The 16,483-nt window shown below is 35.4% G+C and overlaps 2 protein-coding genes across 7 annotated transcripts in view; one reads left to right on the top strand and one right to left on the bottom strand.

Moving 5' to 3' along the window:
- The window catches only part of HYCC2 (hyccin PI4KA lipid kinase complex subunit 2), a 63,333-nt gene extending 56,465 nt beyond the window's left edge, over window positions 1–6,868 (bottom strand). For 2 of the 6 annotated variants that reach the window (XM_057745363.1, XM_057745369.1), the window contains exons 1-2: window positions 6,537–6,610; window positions 5,706–5,739 (exon numbers count right to left, since the gene is read on the bottom strand). The gene's annotated coding sequence lies outside the window, so the exon portion shown is untranslated. Of the gene's footprint in view, window positions 1–5,705; window positions 5,740–6,381; window positions 6,501–6,536; window positions 6,611–6,769 lie in introns of those variants that run through there. The other 4 variants (XM_057745364.1, XM_057745367.1, XM_057745366.1 and 1 more) reach the window with 4 other exon arrangements.
- Window positions 6,858–15,936, top strand: NDUFB3 (NADH:ubiquinone oxidoreductase subunit B3). Its single transcript, XM_057745372.1, has 3 exons — window positions 6,858–6,992; window positions 12,260–12,401; window positions 15,646–15,936. Exons 2-3 carry the CDS (start codon window positions 12,262–12,264, stop codon window positions 15,800–15,802), a joined length of 297 nt encoding a protein of 98 aa, XP_057601355.1. The 5' UTR covers window positions 6,858–6,992; window positions 12,260–12,261; the 3' UTR covers window positions 15,803–15,936.
- Window positions 15,937–16,483: the final 547 nt, after the last annotated feature.

Genomic DNA, 16,483 nt, shown 5'->3' with positions numbered 1-16,483 from the left:
ATCATTACTGCTGCTGCTGCTACTACCATTACATGCATTATGTACTTTTTTTAATAGAATGCCATCTTGATGACTTTTTAATTTTTATTTTTATTGAAGTATAAATTATTTACAATACTGTGTTAGTTTCAGGTATACAGCAAAGTGATTCAGTAATATATGTGTGTATATATGAATGTATATATGTATACACACACATATATATTCTTTTTCAGAGTCTTTTCCATTATACGTTATTACAGGATAATGAGTATAGTTCCCTGTGCTTGTTGGTTATCTATTCTATATATGGTAGTGGTATTACGTATCTATGATGCACCAAGTACTATAATTAGAACTTCATATGTATTTACTCATTTAACGCTTAATACAACCCTTTTAAAAAATTTTACAAATTCATAAGAAGTTCCCAAACTATGTGCCAGGAGGTCCCATGTAGCTTTTGCCCAGTTTTTCCCAACAGTAACAACTTGCATAACTCTAGCAAAATATCAAGACCAGAAAACTGACATTGGTATAGTCCACAGAGGGTTACACAGATATCACCAGTTTTATAAGCACTCATTTGTCTGTGCATGTGTGTAGTTCTATACAATTTTGTAACAGATGTAGATATGTGTAACTACCATCACAATCAACATACAGAACTGTTCTATCACCAAGAGGCTTCCTGGTAGTCACCCACTCCCTTCTCCCTGATCCCTAACTCCTGGCAAACACTACTCTGCTCTTCACCTCTATAATTGTGATATTTCAAGAATGCTATATAAAGAGGATCATACAGCATGTGACCTTTAGAGAGTGGCTTTTTTTCACTTCAGATCTTAGTTTTTGCACGTATCAATAGCTCACTCTTTTTATTGCTGTATAGTATAAATGTGCCAGTTTGCTCAGCCATTCACCTGTTGAAGAACATTTGGGTTGTTTGCAGTTTTTGGCTATTACGAATAAAACTGCTGTGAACATTCAGGTACAGGTTTCTGTGTGACTGGGAGTTTCAATTTCTCTAGAATAAATGCTCAATTGTGCAACTGATGGGTTGTACAACTCTGTTTTTAAAGAAACTGAAGCTATAAATGGTGGAGCTGGGATTCTAATCTAGATAATCTGCCTCTAGGTCCTATTTACACTATTTCCAGTGTTTGCAGAAATTGAGAGAAGTAAATAGAATTCAAGAAATAGTAAGAAGGTAGAGACAACAGAACCTAGCATTGCTCAGATGAGGAGTATATGGATGAAATGTCAAAGACAACACCAGGTTCCAGCTTCAGCACATTAGATAGATGATAAAATATGAATTCACTTTTAGATATACTGTATTTGAGGGACCTGCAGGTCATGCACCTCTAGCAGGCAATTAGATTTATTGAATAGGAACTAGAGATCGAGAAAAAGCTCTGGATTAGAGACAGAGATTTGAGAATCATCACATTTAGATGCTAATTGAGTAAATAACATCAGAGGGACAAGGTACAGAATGACAAGAGATTTGACAACAGAACCCTGAAGAACAGAAACATTCATTTCCTCTAGTTTTTTCCCACAAACAATAAAATAGTAGGTATTGGGACAGACTGCAAATTCATATTAACTTTAGATCTTACAGCACTTCACATCTACTATATGAGTCTTACAATCATATAAAATATAAAGTAAAAAGAGAGTAATATGCGCTCCCCTCCCCACTCCCTTTTTCATTTAAAAAGTAATAACTACAAAAGGATACATGCTGATTAAAAAGCCTTAATACTACTCTGTATGAGACTATCAGGATGATTATATGTCACTATACATTTGTCCAAACTCATACAGTGTACAACGCCAAAACTGAACCCTAATGTAAACTATGGACTTTGGGTGATAATGTGTCAATGCAGGCTCATCAGTTGTGACAAATGTACTACTCTGTGGGAGATATTGATAATGGGGGAGGCTGTGCATGTGTGAGAGGGCATATGGGAAATCTCTGTACTTTCTACTCAATTTTGCTGTGAACCTAAAACTGCCCTAAAAAGTCTAGTAAAAAAAAAAAATTAACCCTCAATACCAAAGAATATGTAAAAGTTTAAGTTTTACTCCCTGCTCAGCATACAACTCTCTCCACCTATTTTTCAAAAAAATATATGGGGAAAGAAATTTAAGGAGGTAAACTGACAAATCTTAGCAGCTAAATAAGAATCAAGCAATATCAAGAGTCATGGGATAAGGACTTCCCTGGTGGCACAGTGGTTAAGAATCCACCTGCCAATGCAGGGGATGCAGGTTCGATCCCTGGCCAGGAAGATTCCCACATGCCATGGAGCAACTAAGCCCATGCACTACAACTACTGAGCCTGAGTGCGACAACTACTGAACCCCAAGCACCTAGAGCCCGTGCTCTGCAACAAGAGAAGCCACCACACCGAGGAGCCCGTGCACTGCAACAAAGAGTAGTCCCTGCTCACCACAACTACAGAAAGCCCAAGCACAGCAACAAAGATCCAACGCAGCCAAAAATAAATACAAAAAAAATTTTTAAGTCAGGGATAATATCAATTATACCTCAATAAAAAAGCCATGTATTCATAATGAAAAGTGATAGATAAGTTTCATTCTAATCCTTTCTCAAATTCAGTTTTTTGTAACAAAACAATTATTATGTAATCCATGCTTTGCCATTTAACAATTTAAGTACCACTTACCATATTTTATGACTGCATTTTTGACAGCTGTATTTCAAACTTAGAAAGAACTATAATCCTATAAATAATCAGTCATACTTCAATATACTATATAATTCAGTTTTTTACTCCTTTCTCCAAAATTAAAATCTACTCATTTACTTTTTTCTCATACTTGTCTCCATGGCAGAAAAATACCCAAACAGAAAGTCTAGGATTCATAAGGATGAACCATGAATTTCTAAACTGAACCTGTGTCAAAGTCAACACATTCACAATTTCAAGTTTTAATATATATTATTTGTTTACAAAAAGATAAATGTATATCTTCATATCATAGCAATATGGCAAAAAAAACCTTTTATCAAGAAAACTCCCAATTCTTCTTTTCCAATTCTAGTTTAACTTAGAACTAGATAGCTTTCGGAGACATTAAGAGAACAGGTACGAGTAAATATCTGTGCAAAGCACAGGTCTGAATCATGAAAGAAATTAGCTCAGTTTATGTAAAGCAGCTAAGTGCCAAGTAAAAAAAGTAATCCCAAGCAAAACATTCTGCACAATTTTTATTTCTGGCAACTTTAACTTTAGCTCCTGGCTAGAAAATCCATCCCAGTTATGACATTAAATGATGAAAATTTATTGAGCTATAGTATATTGACAGATTTAGAAATCCTTTTTCTCAAGCTAAAAACTACTCTTTTTTTAATTAATTTATTTATTTTATTTATTTATTGGCTGCGTTGGGTCTTCATTGCTGCACACGGGCTTTCTGTAGTTGCTGCGAGCAGGGGCTACTCTTCATTGTGGTGCACAGGCTCCTCATTGTAGTGGCTTCTCTTGTTGTGGAACATGGGCCTTAGGCGCGTGGGCTTCAATAATTGTGGCTCACGGGCTTTAGAGCACAGGCTCAATAGTTGTGGCACACAGACTTAGTTGCTCCATGTTATGTGGAATCTTCCCAGAGCAGGGCTCGAACCCGTGTCCCCTGCATCGGCAGGAGGATTCTTAACCACTGTGCCACCTAGGAAGTCCAAAACTACTGTTCTGGTTCACACCACAGTCTAAAAGCCTTGAATTAGATCAATGATTTTCAAGTGGAAGGCTGTAATAAACCACATCATCTAGGGGATTTTTTTTTTCCTTCAAAATATATCTACCTCCCTTTATATTCCCCCTACCACTAAGATTCCATAGGGAAGTGGAGATGATATAATGGATATGCATGTGTGTCTCTGTTTTTTTTTTTAACTCCTAGATTATTGTGATCTACTGGTAACTCTCCACTTTCATGGAGAATGCCTGAATTAGGTCCAACTCTATTTTTTAACACTGTATCAACAACAGGCAAAAGGGGCAGAGCTACAAAGTGACAAGAGCACAGCAGAAAGCTCTGCAGGTAAGAGACTGTACTAACAGCAGCCATAGCTACCTTTAGACCTTTCTGTGCCAGCTCCCTCCAGAATCCATTATATTACATTTTAGACAATGACAAATGTTCAGTTCATCATCCTGAGAAAAGTACGCAGTCTACTAGTCAGATAAAAATGTAAAAAGAAACTATTTTGGACATCCAAAAAACTAAGCCACAGAAAGACAAAAATTCCTTTGTTCTTTAAAAGAACATAAAGCATTAAAAGAACAATAACAAAGTATTATTTTGCGCAGCTGATAATTTGTCTGGAGATTTTCTACCCATATTTTATCATTTTAGTCTTTCATTATGTAGCATTGATTTTTCTATTATAAAATTCAGTCAAGCTGAAAATCTTAATCATTCTAGAACCTAATAAACTACCATAAGATGCCAAAATTGAATTAAAAAAAGAAAATCCTAAATCCATACTGCATGTCAAGAGAGCTTAAGAACTGGATTAGAAAACAAGCTTTCAAGGTCCATTTTAGGGCAAACAATTATACTTCTTTACAGCCACTGTTTCAAATTCCTTATAAACAATTCTGAGATGTATCAGAAAAGAGAATTTCTAATTATGTATAAATAATCAGCCAATTATTATTATATTCTAATTTGGACTAGTGTTCCTTAAATCACTTGGTAATTTCCTACTTAATGTTCAACTTTATTGCATTCTACAATGACACCTACTGGCCATTCAAAATCAGCCATTAGTTCTCTAAGACAGCTCTAGTAGGCTGGTTACATAAGAAGAAATACATACATACACACACAGAGATACATATACACTGCACGAAAGCAGAGATTTGTTCACAGGCACTCACACTACAGAAATGCACCTAAAACAGAAGCAGAACTGCTCTTTGTGACTGAGAGTATTATTCTTGCCAAAAGATAAAACAACAAAGAATGAAACACCAGTACCAAAATTTTTATCTGAAACAATGATAAATATCTCAGTACTATAAACATTCTGGAACAAAAACTCTAATGATGCAACTCTCTTTACCAAATAACATTTAGAAAAAAAAATTTTTTTAATTTAGTTTCTGGGATATACTAATATAAATTATCAATAATAGAAAAAAATCACATTTTAGAAAGTTTTTCTGACATGCAGTATTAAAATAAGCTCAGGAAAACTACACACTTGCTAACAAATACTACATTAGTCTTTATCTTCTATGCTAAAGGCAACATTTCAATCAGTTTACATTTTAGAAATTTATAACACTTCTTTTAAAAATGCTTCCCAGTGAGCTACAAAATCAAGTTTTTAATGTAGTTTGTCACTCCATAATACACACTGAATGGAATTCCTATTTTAATTCTATATTTCATTGTGCAAATAATGAATCATAAAAACTTAGAAAAAACATGATAATTTACAATTAATTATGTCTGTAAATACATTTTACCTCTACCGGAGAGGTTCAAAGAACATACTTTTTAAAACTAAGAAATAAATAATTCGAACTAATCTCTCAGCCTTATAGAGTAAATTACTTAGATGACTGCTCCCCACCGAAATCAGACCACCACCTAATTTTCACAGTCACTAACATCCACAATTTAGGGGGGAAAAATCTACCAGCTAATTTTCTAGTCATTTTCCAACTTGCACTTACCTCCTACTATAGATTTTTGAGGGTCTCCACTTTCCTGAAGATTTAAAAAAAAAAAAAATCTGTAGTCAGCCTTGACCCTCAAAACAAATAAATTCACGAACTACAAAACCTGAACCTGGCCACGCTCATTCCAAACTAACACATCTCTCAACCCAAGTCCATATTTGGGATAAGCTCTTCGTGACTACTCTATCCTTCATGCTTCTTCGCCCACAGAGCCTGCCGTGGTAGAAAACAGTCAAACCAACGAAAAAAACTATTCTGACACATCAATAGGTTGCAAGACCTCCTTTTCCAGGAGGGGCAACCTAGTTGTTTGGGTAAATAACGGCCAAAGATTACATAATGTACAGCTATGAAGAGTTTCAAGGATCTGACCGCCAGTAAACATTCTTCTTCTCCGTTTCCTTCGTTCCCACCCTGAGAAACGGCCCTAAGAAAAAGCAAGCCCCAGGATCTCTCTCAGGTGCCTGCAATGCCGCGTCCTCTTTTCTCTCGGAGCTCCGTACAAGGAATTCTTCCAGTCCTCACGACGCCGTCTAGCTCCGGCCTCTCTCGCGCCTGCACCGGCGCCACCGCAGCCCCCCACGCCCGCGGCCCCCACGTCGCCCCGCTGGGCTCAGCCTCCCCCCGCCGCGGCTGCCTTCTCCTCCTCACGACCCTCCCAAGCTGCTACCTGGTCTCCTAGAGGTTCCGGAACCACCAACACTCCGGCTGTCGCCTTCCCAGACCACCCTCGGCAGATCCCCTCTATAGTTCTTGCAGCCGGAGAAGAAGAAAATCCCTCCTATCTGGTACTCGGCGTCCCCCAAAGACAGCGCCGCCGCCTACCTGTCACCCCGCTGCCTCCGGCTTCTTACCGCCACCGCCTCCCGCAGCAGCCTGCCAACTGCAGCGCAACCACCGACCCTCCCATTGGGCGATTCAACGCTCCAACAACAGCACCGCTGATTGGCAGCAAGCTGCCCGCGGCCCGCCCCCTGTGCAGAGTCTAAAGATTCCGGTCTCCAAGCAAGGACGAGGTCTCCTGTTCCCCGCCAGCTGTCCTCCACAGGTTCTCTTACCTCGGTCAGACTCCGCATGCACAGATGTGCGGGGAAAATGTCCACTTACAGACTCCTTCATGTCACCTCCACCTGGTCCGGGAATCTGTGACCCAGGACCAGAATGTTAAATTTCTCCTCTGCTTTCCTGCCGTAAGGTACTCGAGGTGACAACTTCCGTTTCCGGTTGCCGCCGGGTGGAGGTTTGACTGTTGACTGACCTAAGAGGTCAGATTGCTGTCAGGTAAATTGAGGGGAGCTGGTGGGGAATAAGAATGAGGCTCTATTCCCGGGATTGTCGAAAAAGGGAGACTAAGTGGAGAAGGAGGGTGAGAATGTGTGACTCAAGAGGGAAGGAGATCGAAGAAGTAGCAGAAGAGACCTATGAAGTCCTGGGGTAGTGAGGGGTGGTTGTAAAAGGATTCAGTGAGGATCACTGTGGTTGTTAAGTTCAGATGCTTTTCTCCTTCTCTCTCACCTGCAACACCCCTCGCCCCGCATTTTTGTTTTTGTTTTTGTTTTTTGGTTTATCGTTAAGTCGAATGAAGGCACAACTGCCCTCAAATCGAAAATGTGTAAAATAGGAATATTTGTAATGCCTGCCTCTCAAGCATGTATAGTATAGTTTTAAATAAGGTTTTTCTGGTATGAATGTTTATGACACAGTGTTAAAAGGGCACCAAATCGCATCAGTTTTTAGTGTGATTGCTATTAAATTGCATATACGGAGAGGCAAGGACTGCAAGGGACACTAAAGGTGAAAACAGTTCATTTGTGTTTTATTTTCTAATGTTCTTATGGTATTCACAGCTTTTTAAATGAGGGGAAATTGGAATCTATACTTCAAAATGTTTGGTAAACTGTGAAATTACATATAGTGTAATAGGCATTACGCTTTTATTTCCTTCTTAGGGAAAGTATGCCAACACTGTTCCTGTACTAGAGCCAGCGCCCTTTAGTGGAGGTTGATCTCCACCAAACTTACAGGTTCACTCCAAACATAGGCAGATAGAATGAGGTGAAAAAATTCATGATTGCATGTTCTTTCCTTGTTGAACTAATTTCCTTGCTGTTCTTGTTTGAACAGCTCCGAAATGGAAATAAGCACCTCTTGTTGAGTCTTTGGCATGATTTAAGACACTTTATCTAATTTTAGTTGTTATTGTGAAGTATACATAACAGAAGGGTGCATAAAACATAAGTACACTTTTAAGAGTTATAATTAAGCAAACACTTGATCACCACCCCTCAGGTTAGGAAATAAAGCGTTTCCAGAAACTTAAATATGCAACCTAAACAGAGATGATTGCCCTTTAAGGAGGTAAAAATTGGTTCTTGTTGGGTGGGGGTGAGAGAGCAAAAAAAAAAAACCTTAGATAATACAATAGTTTGTGACCCTCCAAAGAGCCATGGTACATAAATTGTGGTACTAAATTTTCATGTGGAAGCGGTGAACATGATCAGGGGAAAAAAAGGTCCAAAAAAGCTCCTTTGGTACAATAATTACAATACGTTGAAAAACACTGCCTTAGAACCTCCCCGAATGAGTTTCTGTGATTGTCTCCTCCACCAAGAGGTAACCACTGTCTTAACTTGTAATAATCATTTACTTGTTTCACTTAAATTTTTTCCTTCTATGATGCATTCCTAGAAAATGAATTGTTAGGTTTTTCCATTTATATAAATGAGATTCAAAGTGTGTGTTTTTTTCTGACTCATCCCTTGCTCATTATTATATTTGTGGAATTCATTCATAGTTTTGCATGTAATTTTTCATTGTGTAATATTCCATAGTTAATCCATTCCATAGTTGACATTTGAGTTGTTTACGTTTTGGAGCTAGCGTAAATAATGTGTCTAGAAAGATTCTTATAAATATATCTGTTATACAGATGCAAGAGTTTCTCTAGAGCAGTGCTGTATAATGCAAATATAATACGTATATAATACATATGTAACTTAAAATTTTCCAATAGCCATATTAAAAAGGTAAAAAGAAACATAAAATTAATTTTAATGATATATTTTATCTAACCAACTATGTATATTCAAAATATTATCATTTTAAGATGTAATCAGTATTAAAAGTTATTAATGAAATATTCTATATTTTCTTCATGCCGTCTTCAAAAGTGATGTATTTTACACTTACAGAATTTGCTGTTTTCATAAATGTAAACACTTGATCTGTATTTATATTTCATAAAATTTACAGTTGATAAAGTAGATTCACATGCCCAATTTGTACCAAACACACTTTAAAATTTTCCAATAACTGGTTTGAAAATCTGTTTTAAAATTTAAATTAAAATTAAATAAAAATTCTCAGTTCCCCAGTTGCACATTTGAGGTGCTAGTGGCTACCGTATTGGACAGTGCATATCTAGAGTATATATATATAGAACCTATGACTGGAATTGCTAGGCCATAAGGTAATTCAAATGTTCAACATTTCTAGGTCATACCAAACAGTTTTTTACAGTCATTGTGGTAAATCACATTCTCACCACCTGGGTGTGAAAATGGAAGGCACATCATCACAATGTGTTTTCCCCAATTTTCACAATCTTGCAAGGTAGGTTTTAACCTCATGTTATGTGAAGAAACTGAAGTTCAGCAAGATTAAAATGATTTGCCTAGAATTTTATAGCTATTGATGATGCATTCAGGGTTTGATGCCAGATCTGTACAGACCAAAGTCTGCACTTCGTTAGAATTCCAGACTCTTCCATCAAGTGATCAGGATATCATTGTCTGATTTATGGCTATTCTGAAGTAGAAATACTTTTTTTAAGAAAAAATGAAGTTTCCCTAAAAATAGTGTTCATTGAAAAGTCATTGAAATATTTAGTAAATGCCTATTAAGGAACTCTTTCTGAAATATTTTAATTACATAGAAGAGAGAATACATTAAATTCATTAAAGGAAATTTGTTCAGGAGAAATGAGTGTATGTATACTTTCATGGTTTTTTTTTCAAAGTTTTATCTTCCAAATTACTTAATATTTTGAGCATAGTAGTATTGTAACTTTGAGATAGCCTTTATACCATGGTAATATTTCAGTTTTCATTTTCAAAATCAAGCTATTTAATTAAAAAATTTTGACCTTTGTTTTGTATTCTCTTTCAAGTACATTGATAGTCAGATACGTTTAATGTTCTAGAATTGACATTTGCCAAAATAAGGGTTTGTCTTGTAATCTAAAGATTTTTGGAAAGAAATGTTATTTAAAATTTTTTTTTTGAAAACATAGAAGAAACCAACACTTTATCATTATAATTAAATGCTTCTAAAACTCTTTTGTGATAATGTATTGAATCTCAAAATTCAGACTGAAATCTGAAACCATAATTTGTTTCCTTATATTATTGAATCCACTAAATAATAATGAAATAATGGATTAAATGTTTCATTCAAAGTTGTGAATGTTATAGTTTTAACTGTGTTTGGTGGGTATTGGTTTTTATTCTCTGTTAAATGTGAAAATCATCAACATAATGTTTTGTGATATCTTATGTCTATAAATAAAAATATTAAGTGTTGGCTAATTTATCAAAATTACTAAGTACAGTTTTGTCCCCCATATTCTGAGAACTATTATTTAATGAAATAAGCACTTCACATAATGTGTCTTTAGTATATGCTATCTAATAATTATCTCTGTCTTCTAAAATGCAGTGTAAGAATCCTGCCTTATTATTGGACTTGTTTATAGTTATAAATGCAGACAAAATAGTAATAATTATTTGGTTTTATTTCTGGAAAGCAGTGATTGTAGAATTGCTACTGCTAACCTTATACAAATTACAGTATAGCATTATTAATTCATACCCTCTTAATTTGAGATTCATAACAATTTAACTGGGGACCAAGCTCAAGTTTATTTTTGTATTATCTATAAAAATAACACTAGAAAATTGAAATCTTTATATACCCATTGGGGCCATATTTTATTTAAGCAAACTTATCAATTAAAAAGGGGTCTTAAGGACTCTGTTAATGGAAGAGAATGTTAAAAATAAGAATACTTTTATTTATATATATGTATGTCCGAATTGCTTTGCTGTACATGTAAAACTAACACAACATTATAGATTGACTATATTTCAATAAAAATTAAAAAAAAAAAGTCTCTGTTGATTTACTTCAGGAGTCAGCAAACTACAGCCTGCTGGCCAAATTCAGCCCATTGCCTGTTTTTACGTGGCCAATGAGCTAAGAACGGTTTTTATTAAAGATGAACATTTGCAATCAATTTGATACTAAGGAACACTAAACTTTGAGCCCCAGGTAAGCAAAATGTTATCCCCCCAAAAGAGAATTGCATTTTTTTCATCGGAAGACTTGTAGTGGACTTCCCTGGTGGTTCAGTGGTTAAGAATCCACCTGCCAATACAGGGGACACAGGTTCAAGCCCTGGTCTGGGAAGATCTCATTGCCGAGGAGCAACTAAGCCCGCATGCCACAACTACTGAGCCCACATGCTGTACTGCTGAAGCCCGCACACCTAGAGCCCATGCCCCACAGCAAGAGAAGCCACCATGCTAAGAAACCCTCGCACCACAATGAAGAGTAGCCCCTGCTTGTGGCAACTAGAGAAAGCCCATGCACAGCAACAAAGATTGAATGCAGCCAAAAAAAAAAAGACTTGTATAACAAAAAATTATATTCAGTTGTTATATTTTGAATTTTATCTATAAATATTTATGGAAGTTTGTTTTCTCTCCTGTTATGTAAGTACCTACATAATATCCTTGATTTTACCTCTTCGCCAATGAAGCCTAAAATATTTACTATCTGGCTCTTTACAGATAAAGTTCGTGTGATCCGTATGTGTTAACCACAGTAATACTACATTTTTAAAGAATCATCTGAAGAAAGAAAGTAACTAAACAATATGTACAATATTTTTATTATACATATTCATGAATTATGAAAGACTGAAAGGAAGGAAACAGTATTGCTTAAAAGTTAGGTGAAAGGGCTCTGAAATGAAACTGCAAGGTCCAAAACCAAGTTGTACCATTAACTATTTTTGTTGCCTTCAGAAAGTTACTTATCTTCTTGGAGCCTCATTGTCTTCATCTATAAAATGGGACTAATGATCATAGTAATTGAAGTTCAAAGAGTTGTTTTAGGAGTAATGCTGAGTTAAGACACTTAAAGTACTTTAACATAGTGCACCTGGCACATAGGGCATGATAAATGTTTGCTATTATTATAACGAAGAAAGAAACAAAATAGTGAGTAGGTATCTCTTAGTAATGGGATTACTGATTATTTTTTTTTCTGTTTTGCATATGTATATTTCCAAACTGTGACCATGTATTAGTTATGTAATAAGACACTGTTTTATAAAATTTCTTAACTTAGAAGTTTCAAGTATTTATATTGGCTTTCTTTTTAAAACATTAACTTTAAATGTTTTATCTTAAAGCATAAATAGTAAACTTGGGTATTTGATATCTACAGTATATATATTTCTCCCTTAAATTACTCTTTTCCTATAGACATGGCCCATGGACATGGACACGAACATGGTCATAGTAAAATGGAACTTCCAGATTATAAACAATGGAAGATAGAAGGGACACCATTGGAAACTGTCCAGAAGAAGTTGGCTGCACGAGGGCTAAGGGATCCATGGGGCCGGTAGGAATAATTAAATAATTTATATAGAATTTATCCTAGAGAAGCAGTATCTATGTTCCTTTTCAATGTATTGTCTTTTAAAAAAAAAATCATCGAAAATGGCTTTTTATATTTGTTTTAAAATCAGCTTTATTAAAATATCAGGTACAGTAAAATTCACCCCATTTTAAGTGTATCATTCCATGAGTGTTGACAGATGTGCACAGTTATGTGACCACCACCACAGTCATGGTACAGAATATTTCTGGCATACCAAAATGTTCCCTCATGATCCTTTGCACTCAGTGCTATCCTACTCCTGGTTCCTGGCAACCCTTGATATGCTTTTTCAATTGGAATCATATAGTCTGTAGTCTTTTGTTCTGGCCACTTTCACTTATAATGCTTTTGAGACTTATATACATCGTTAACTTATGTCCTTCCTTTTTTATTGCTGAGTACTACTCCATTGTATGCATATACCTCATTTTGTTTACTGTTCACCAGTTGATAGCCATCTGGGTTGTTTCCAGTTTTTGGCTATTATGAGTAAAGTTGCTTTAAACATTCAGGTACAAGTCTGTGTGAACATATGCTTTCATTTCTCTTGGGTAAGTACCTAACAGTGGGATTTCTAAATTATTTGAAAAGTGTATTTTTTTAAATGAAAAACACCCAAACAGTTTTACAAAGTGGCTGTACCATTTTGCATTTCTGCCAACAATGTATGAGAATTTCAGTTGCTCATTGTCCTCATCAATACTTGGTATTATCAGCCTTTTAATTTTAGCCATTCTAGTGAATGTGATAGTAATATCTCTTTTGGTTTTAATTTGCATTTCCACTAAAAATGAAGATCACGAGAATCTCTTCATATGTTTGTCATTTGTGTATTTTCTTTGGTGCAGTCTTTTGCCCATTTTATTTATCAGAGTGTTTGTCTTTTGTTGAATTATAAGAGTTGTCTATATATTTTTGATATGTCCTTTATCAGATAAAAGTTTTGCAGATATTTTTCCCAGAGTGTGGCTTATCTTTTCATTTTCTTAATGATGTCTTTCAAAGAGTTTTAAATTTTGATTAAGTCCCAATGTAGCAGTTTTTTCTTTTATGGTTTGTGCTTTTTGCAGCCTAAGATTTTCTCCTAATCTTCTTCTGGAAGCTTTTATAGTGCTCTTTCTTACATTTAGGCATATGATCCATTTTGAGTTAATTTTTATGTCATATGAGGTAAGGGTGAAGGTTAATGTTTTTGCATATGGACATCCAATTTTTCTAGCAACATATATTAAAAGATTGTCTTTCCCCATTAATTGACCTTGACACTATTGTCAAAAATCAGTTGACAGTATCTCTGCAGTCTATTTCTGGATTCTTTTCTGTTACCCTGATCAGTATGTCTACCTTTATGTCAATACCACACTGTCTTCAAATCAGGTAGTATAAAACAAGATGTCCAACTTTTTTTTCCCCCAACTTTAATTAAAAAATTGTTTTAGCTATTCTAAGTTCTTTGCATTTACATTTAAATTTTAGAATGAGCTTTTCAGTTTCTACAAAAAGCCTGCTTGGATTTTAATTGGAATCACCTTGAATCTTTAGCTCAGTTGAGGACAATTTATGTCTTAACAATATTGTCTTCCAGTTCATGGACAATTTAAAGCCTCTTTAATTTCCTCAGCAGTGTTCATACAATCTTGTACATATTTTGTTCAGTTTATTCTGGATTATTCCATATTTTATGCTATTTTAAACAGTATTTTTAAACTTCAATTTCCAGTTGTTCATTGCTAATATGTAAAAATATAATTGCTTTTTATATATTGACTTTGTATCTTGTTACCTTGCTAAATTCACTTCTTAGTTCTAGCAGATGTTTCTTATAGAGTCCTTAGAATTTACTTCATAGAAGATCATTTCATCTACAATGTTCCTTTTTTTCAATCTATAAACTTTTAATTTCTTTTTCTTGTGTTGTTGCACTGGCTAAAACTACTAGTATAATGTTGAATAAAAGTAGTGTATGTGGACATCCTGGCTTTGTTCCTAATTGGGGAAAGCATTCAGTCTTTCATCATTCAGTATAATGTTAGTTGTAGGATAGTCATACATGCCTTTCATCAAGTTGAGGAATTTCTCTTCTAATCCTGGGTTACTGTGAGTTACTATTATTGTTGTTATTGTTACTAATAGGTGTAGAATTTTGTTAAATGCTTTTTCTACATCTATTAAGATGCTCACCTCTTTTTTTATTCTGTTAATATGGTGAGTTAATTTTATTGGTTTTCAGATGTTATAGCAGTCTTGCTTTCTTTTGAGGTAAACCCTACTTCATTATGATATTTTATCCTTTTAAATATTGCTGGATTCAGTTTTCTAAAATTTTGTTAAGAATACTTGCATCTATGTTCATGAGGAATATTAGTCTGTAGCTTTCTTCTAATGTCTTTGTCTGGTTTTGATATCTTAAATTAGATCGGATTAGCTTTCATAAGTCAGATTTTTAGAGTTAAGGGGGTTTCGTTCTTTAAAACATGATTTTTTGCACTCATTTATCCTTACCTGTGAGAGAAGACTTTTTTTCACTAGACCTGTCTAATTTGTTTCCTTCTCTGCTCAAGCTATTCAAAAGAATGATTGCCAGGACAAGAAATTAGTCTTCTAAAGTTCAGTCTTCTGTGACAGGAAAAAAGCAATGATCCTCTTGAAAAGTAACAGTATTGTCAAGTGTTACATAACTCTTTGTGCCAAAATACATCCTACATTACTCTGTTTAATCTTTACTAATAATGCTGTAAGGTAGATAGTAATCACTATTGAGTAGAAGAAATAAGCCCTGACAGGTTAAATAACTTGCTGAGCCTAAAAGGTTGTGTATCTAGTATAAGTGGCAGAGAAAAGATTAATACCCAAGTCTCTTAACTTCCTCTTTCCATGTAATGACTACTTTGGGCAAAGCTACACAACTGACCTGTGATGGATAGGCCAAGGTGAGTCTTCCATTTGAGAATTCTGTAAAATCCTGAATATTATAACTATGAAATATGAGATCATCAAGTGTTTTCCTTGTATTTCATATATGAAATGTGGGCATATAGACCTAATTATCTTATGCCACAGAAAGATTCCTATCGTGATCCACTTAGATTATCATATATAAGGTTGCATTTAAGTCTGTTAGAAAGATGAAAATCAAATATATTTTACTCATTGAGTGTACATAAGTCATATGTGATTATAATTTTCCCCTTTTTTTTTCCTCTAGCAATGAAGCTTGGAGATACATGGGTGGCTTTGCAAATAATGTTTCCTTCGTTGGAGCATTATTAAAAGGATTCAAATGGGGATTTGCTGCGTTTGTGGTAGCTGTAGGGGCTGAATATTACCTGGAGTCCCAGAAAAAAGATAAGAAACATCACTGAAGATAATACGTGGAAGTATCTTTTAATGTCTTCTTAATTCTCTTATAAAAAGATTTCTTCACTGTAGCCTACTCACCTGTGTGTTTGTTCCTTAAAGAATACTAGTAAGATTTAATAAAATAAGAAAACATGTACCAGTGTGCTTTGTCATTTGTTTAAAAAAGTGTCTTAAGCCATATCAGATTAGGTTTGGAATACTTGGCGGGTTGAGGACTGGCAGCAGTACATTCTGCAAAAAGCGGACAGCCATCATGTATTTGAACAAATGGATATGTTCTAATAGGTGTTTTTTTGTTTTTTTTAATTTTTAAAATTGTGATGAAATTTGCCATCTTGGTTTGTGTGTGTGTGTGTGTGTGTGTAAAAATTTATTTATTTATTGGCTGTGTTGGATCCTTGTTGCTTTGTGGAGGCTTTCTCTAGTTGTGGCAAGTGGGAGCTACACTTCATTGCGGTACTTGGGCTTCTCATCGTGGTACTTGGGCTTCTCATTGCGGTGGCTTCTCTTGTTGTAGAGCACGGGCTCTAGGTGTGCGGGCTTCAGTAGTTGTGACACATGGGCTCAGTAGTTGTGGCTCCCAGGCTCTAGAGCGTAGGCTCTGTAGTTGTGGCCCATGGGCTTAGTTGCTCCGTGGCATGTGGGATCTTCCCAGACCAGGGATCGAACCGTGTCCCCTACAT

This window comes from Hippopotamus amphibius, chromosome 8 (assembly GCF_030028045.1).
Source record: "Hippopotamus amphibius kiboko isolate mHipAmp2 chromosome 8, mHipAmp2.hap2, whole genome shotgun sequence".
Classification (NCBI taxonomy): domain Eukaryota; kingdom Metazoa; phylum Chordata; class Mammalia; order Artiodactyla; family Hippopotamidae; genus Hippopotamus; species Hippopotamus amphibius.
The sequence above is the reverse complement of the archived record's forward strand: the minus strand, read 5'-3'. Positions and strand labels throughout refer to the sequence as shown.

What these genes read in the sequence shown, in the direction of transcription:
- NDUFB3 (XM_057745372.1), top strand. Translation starts at nt 12,262, where the DNA reads ATGGCCCATGGACATGGACACGAACATGGTCATAGTAAAATGGAACTT. An exon ending in CTAAGGGATCCATGGGGCCG is followed by an intron (nt 12,402 to 15,645) that starts GTAGGAATAATT and finishes TTTTTCCTCTAG; the next exon opens with CAATGAAGCTTGGAGATACA.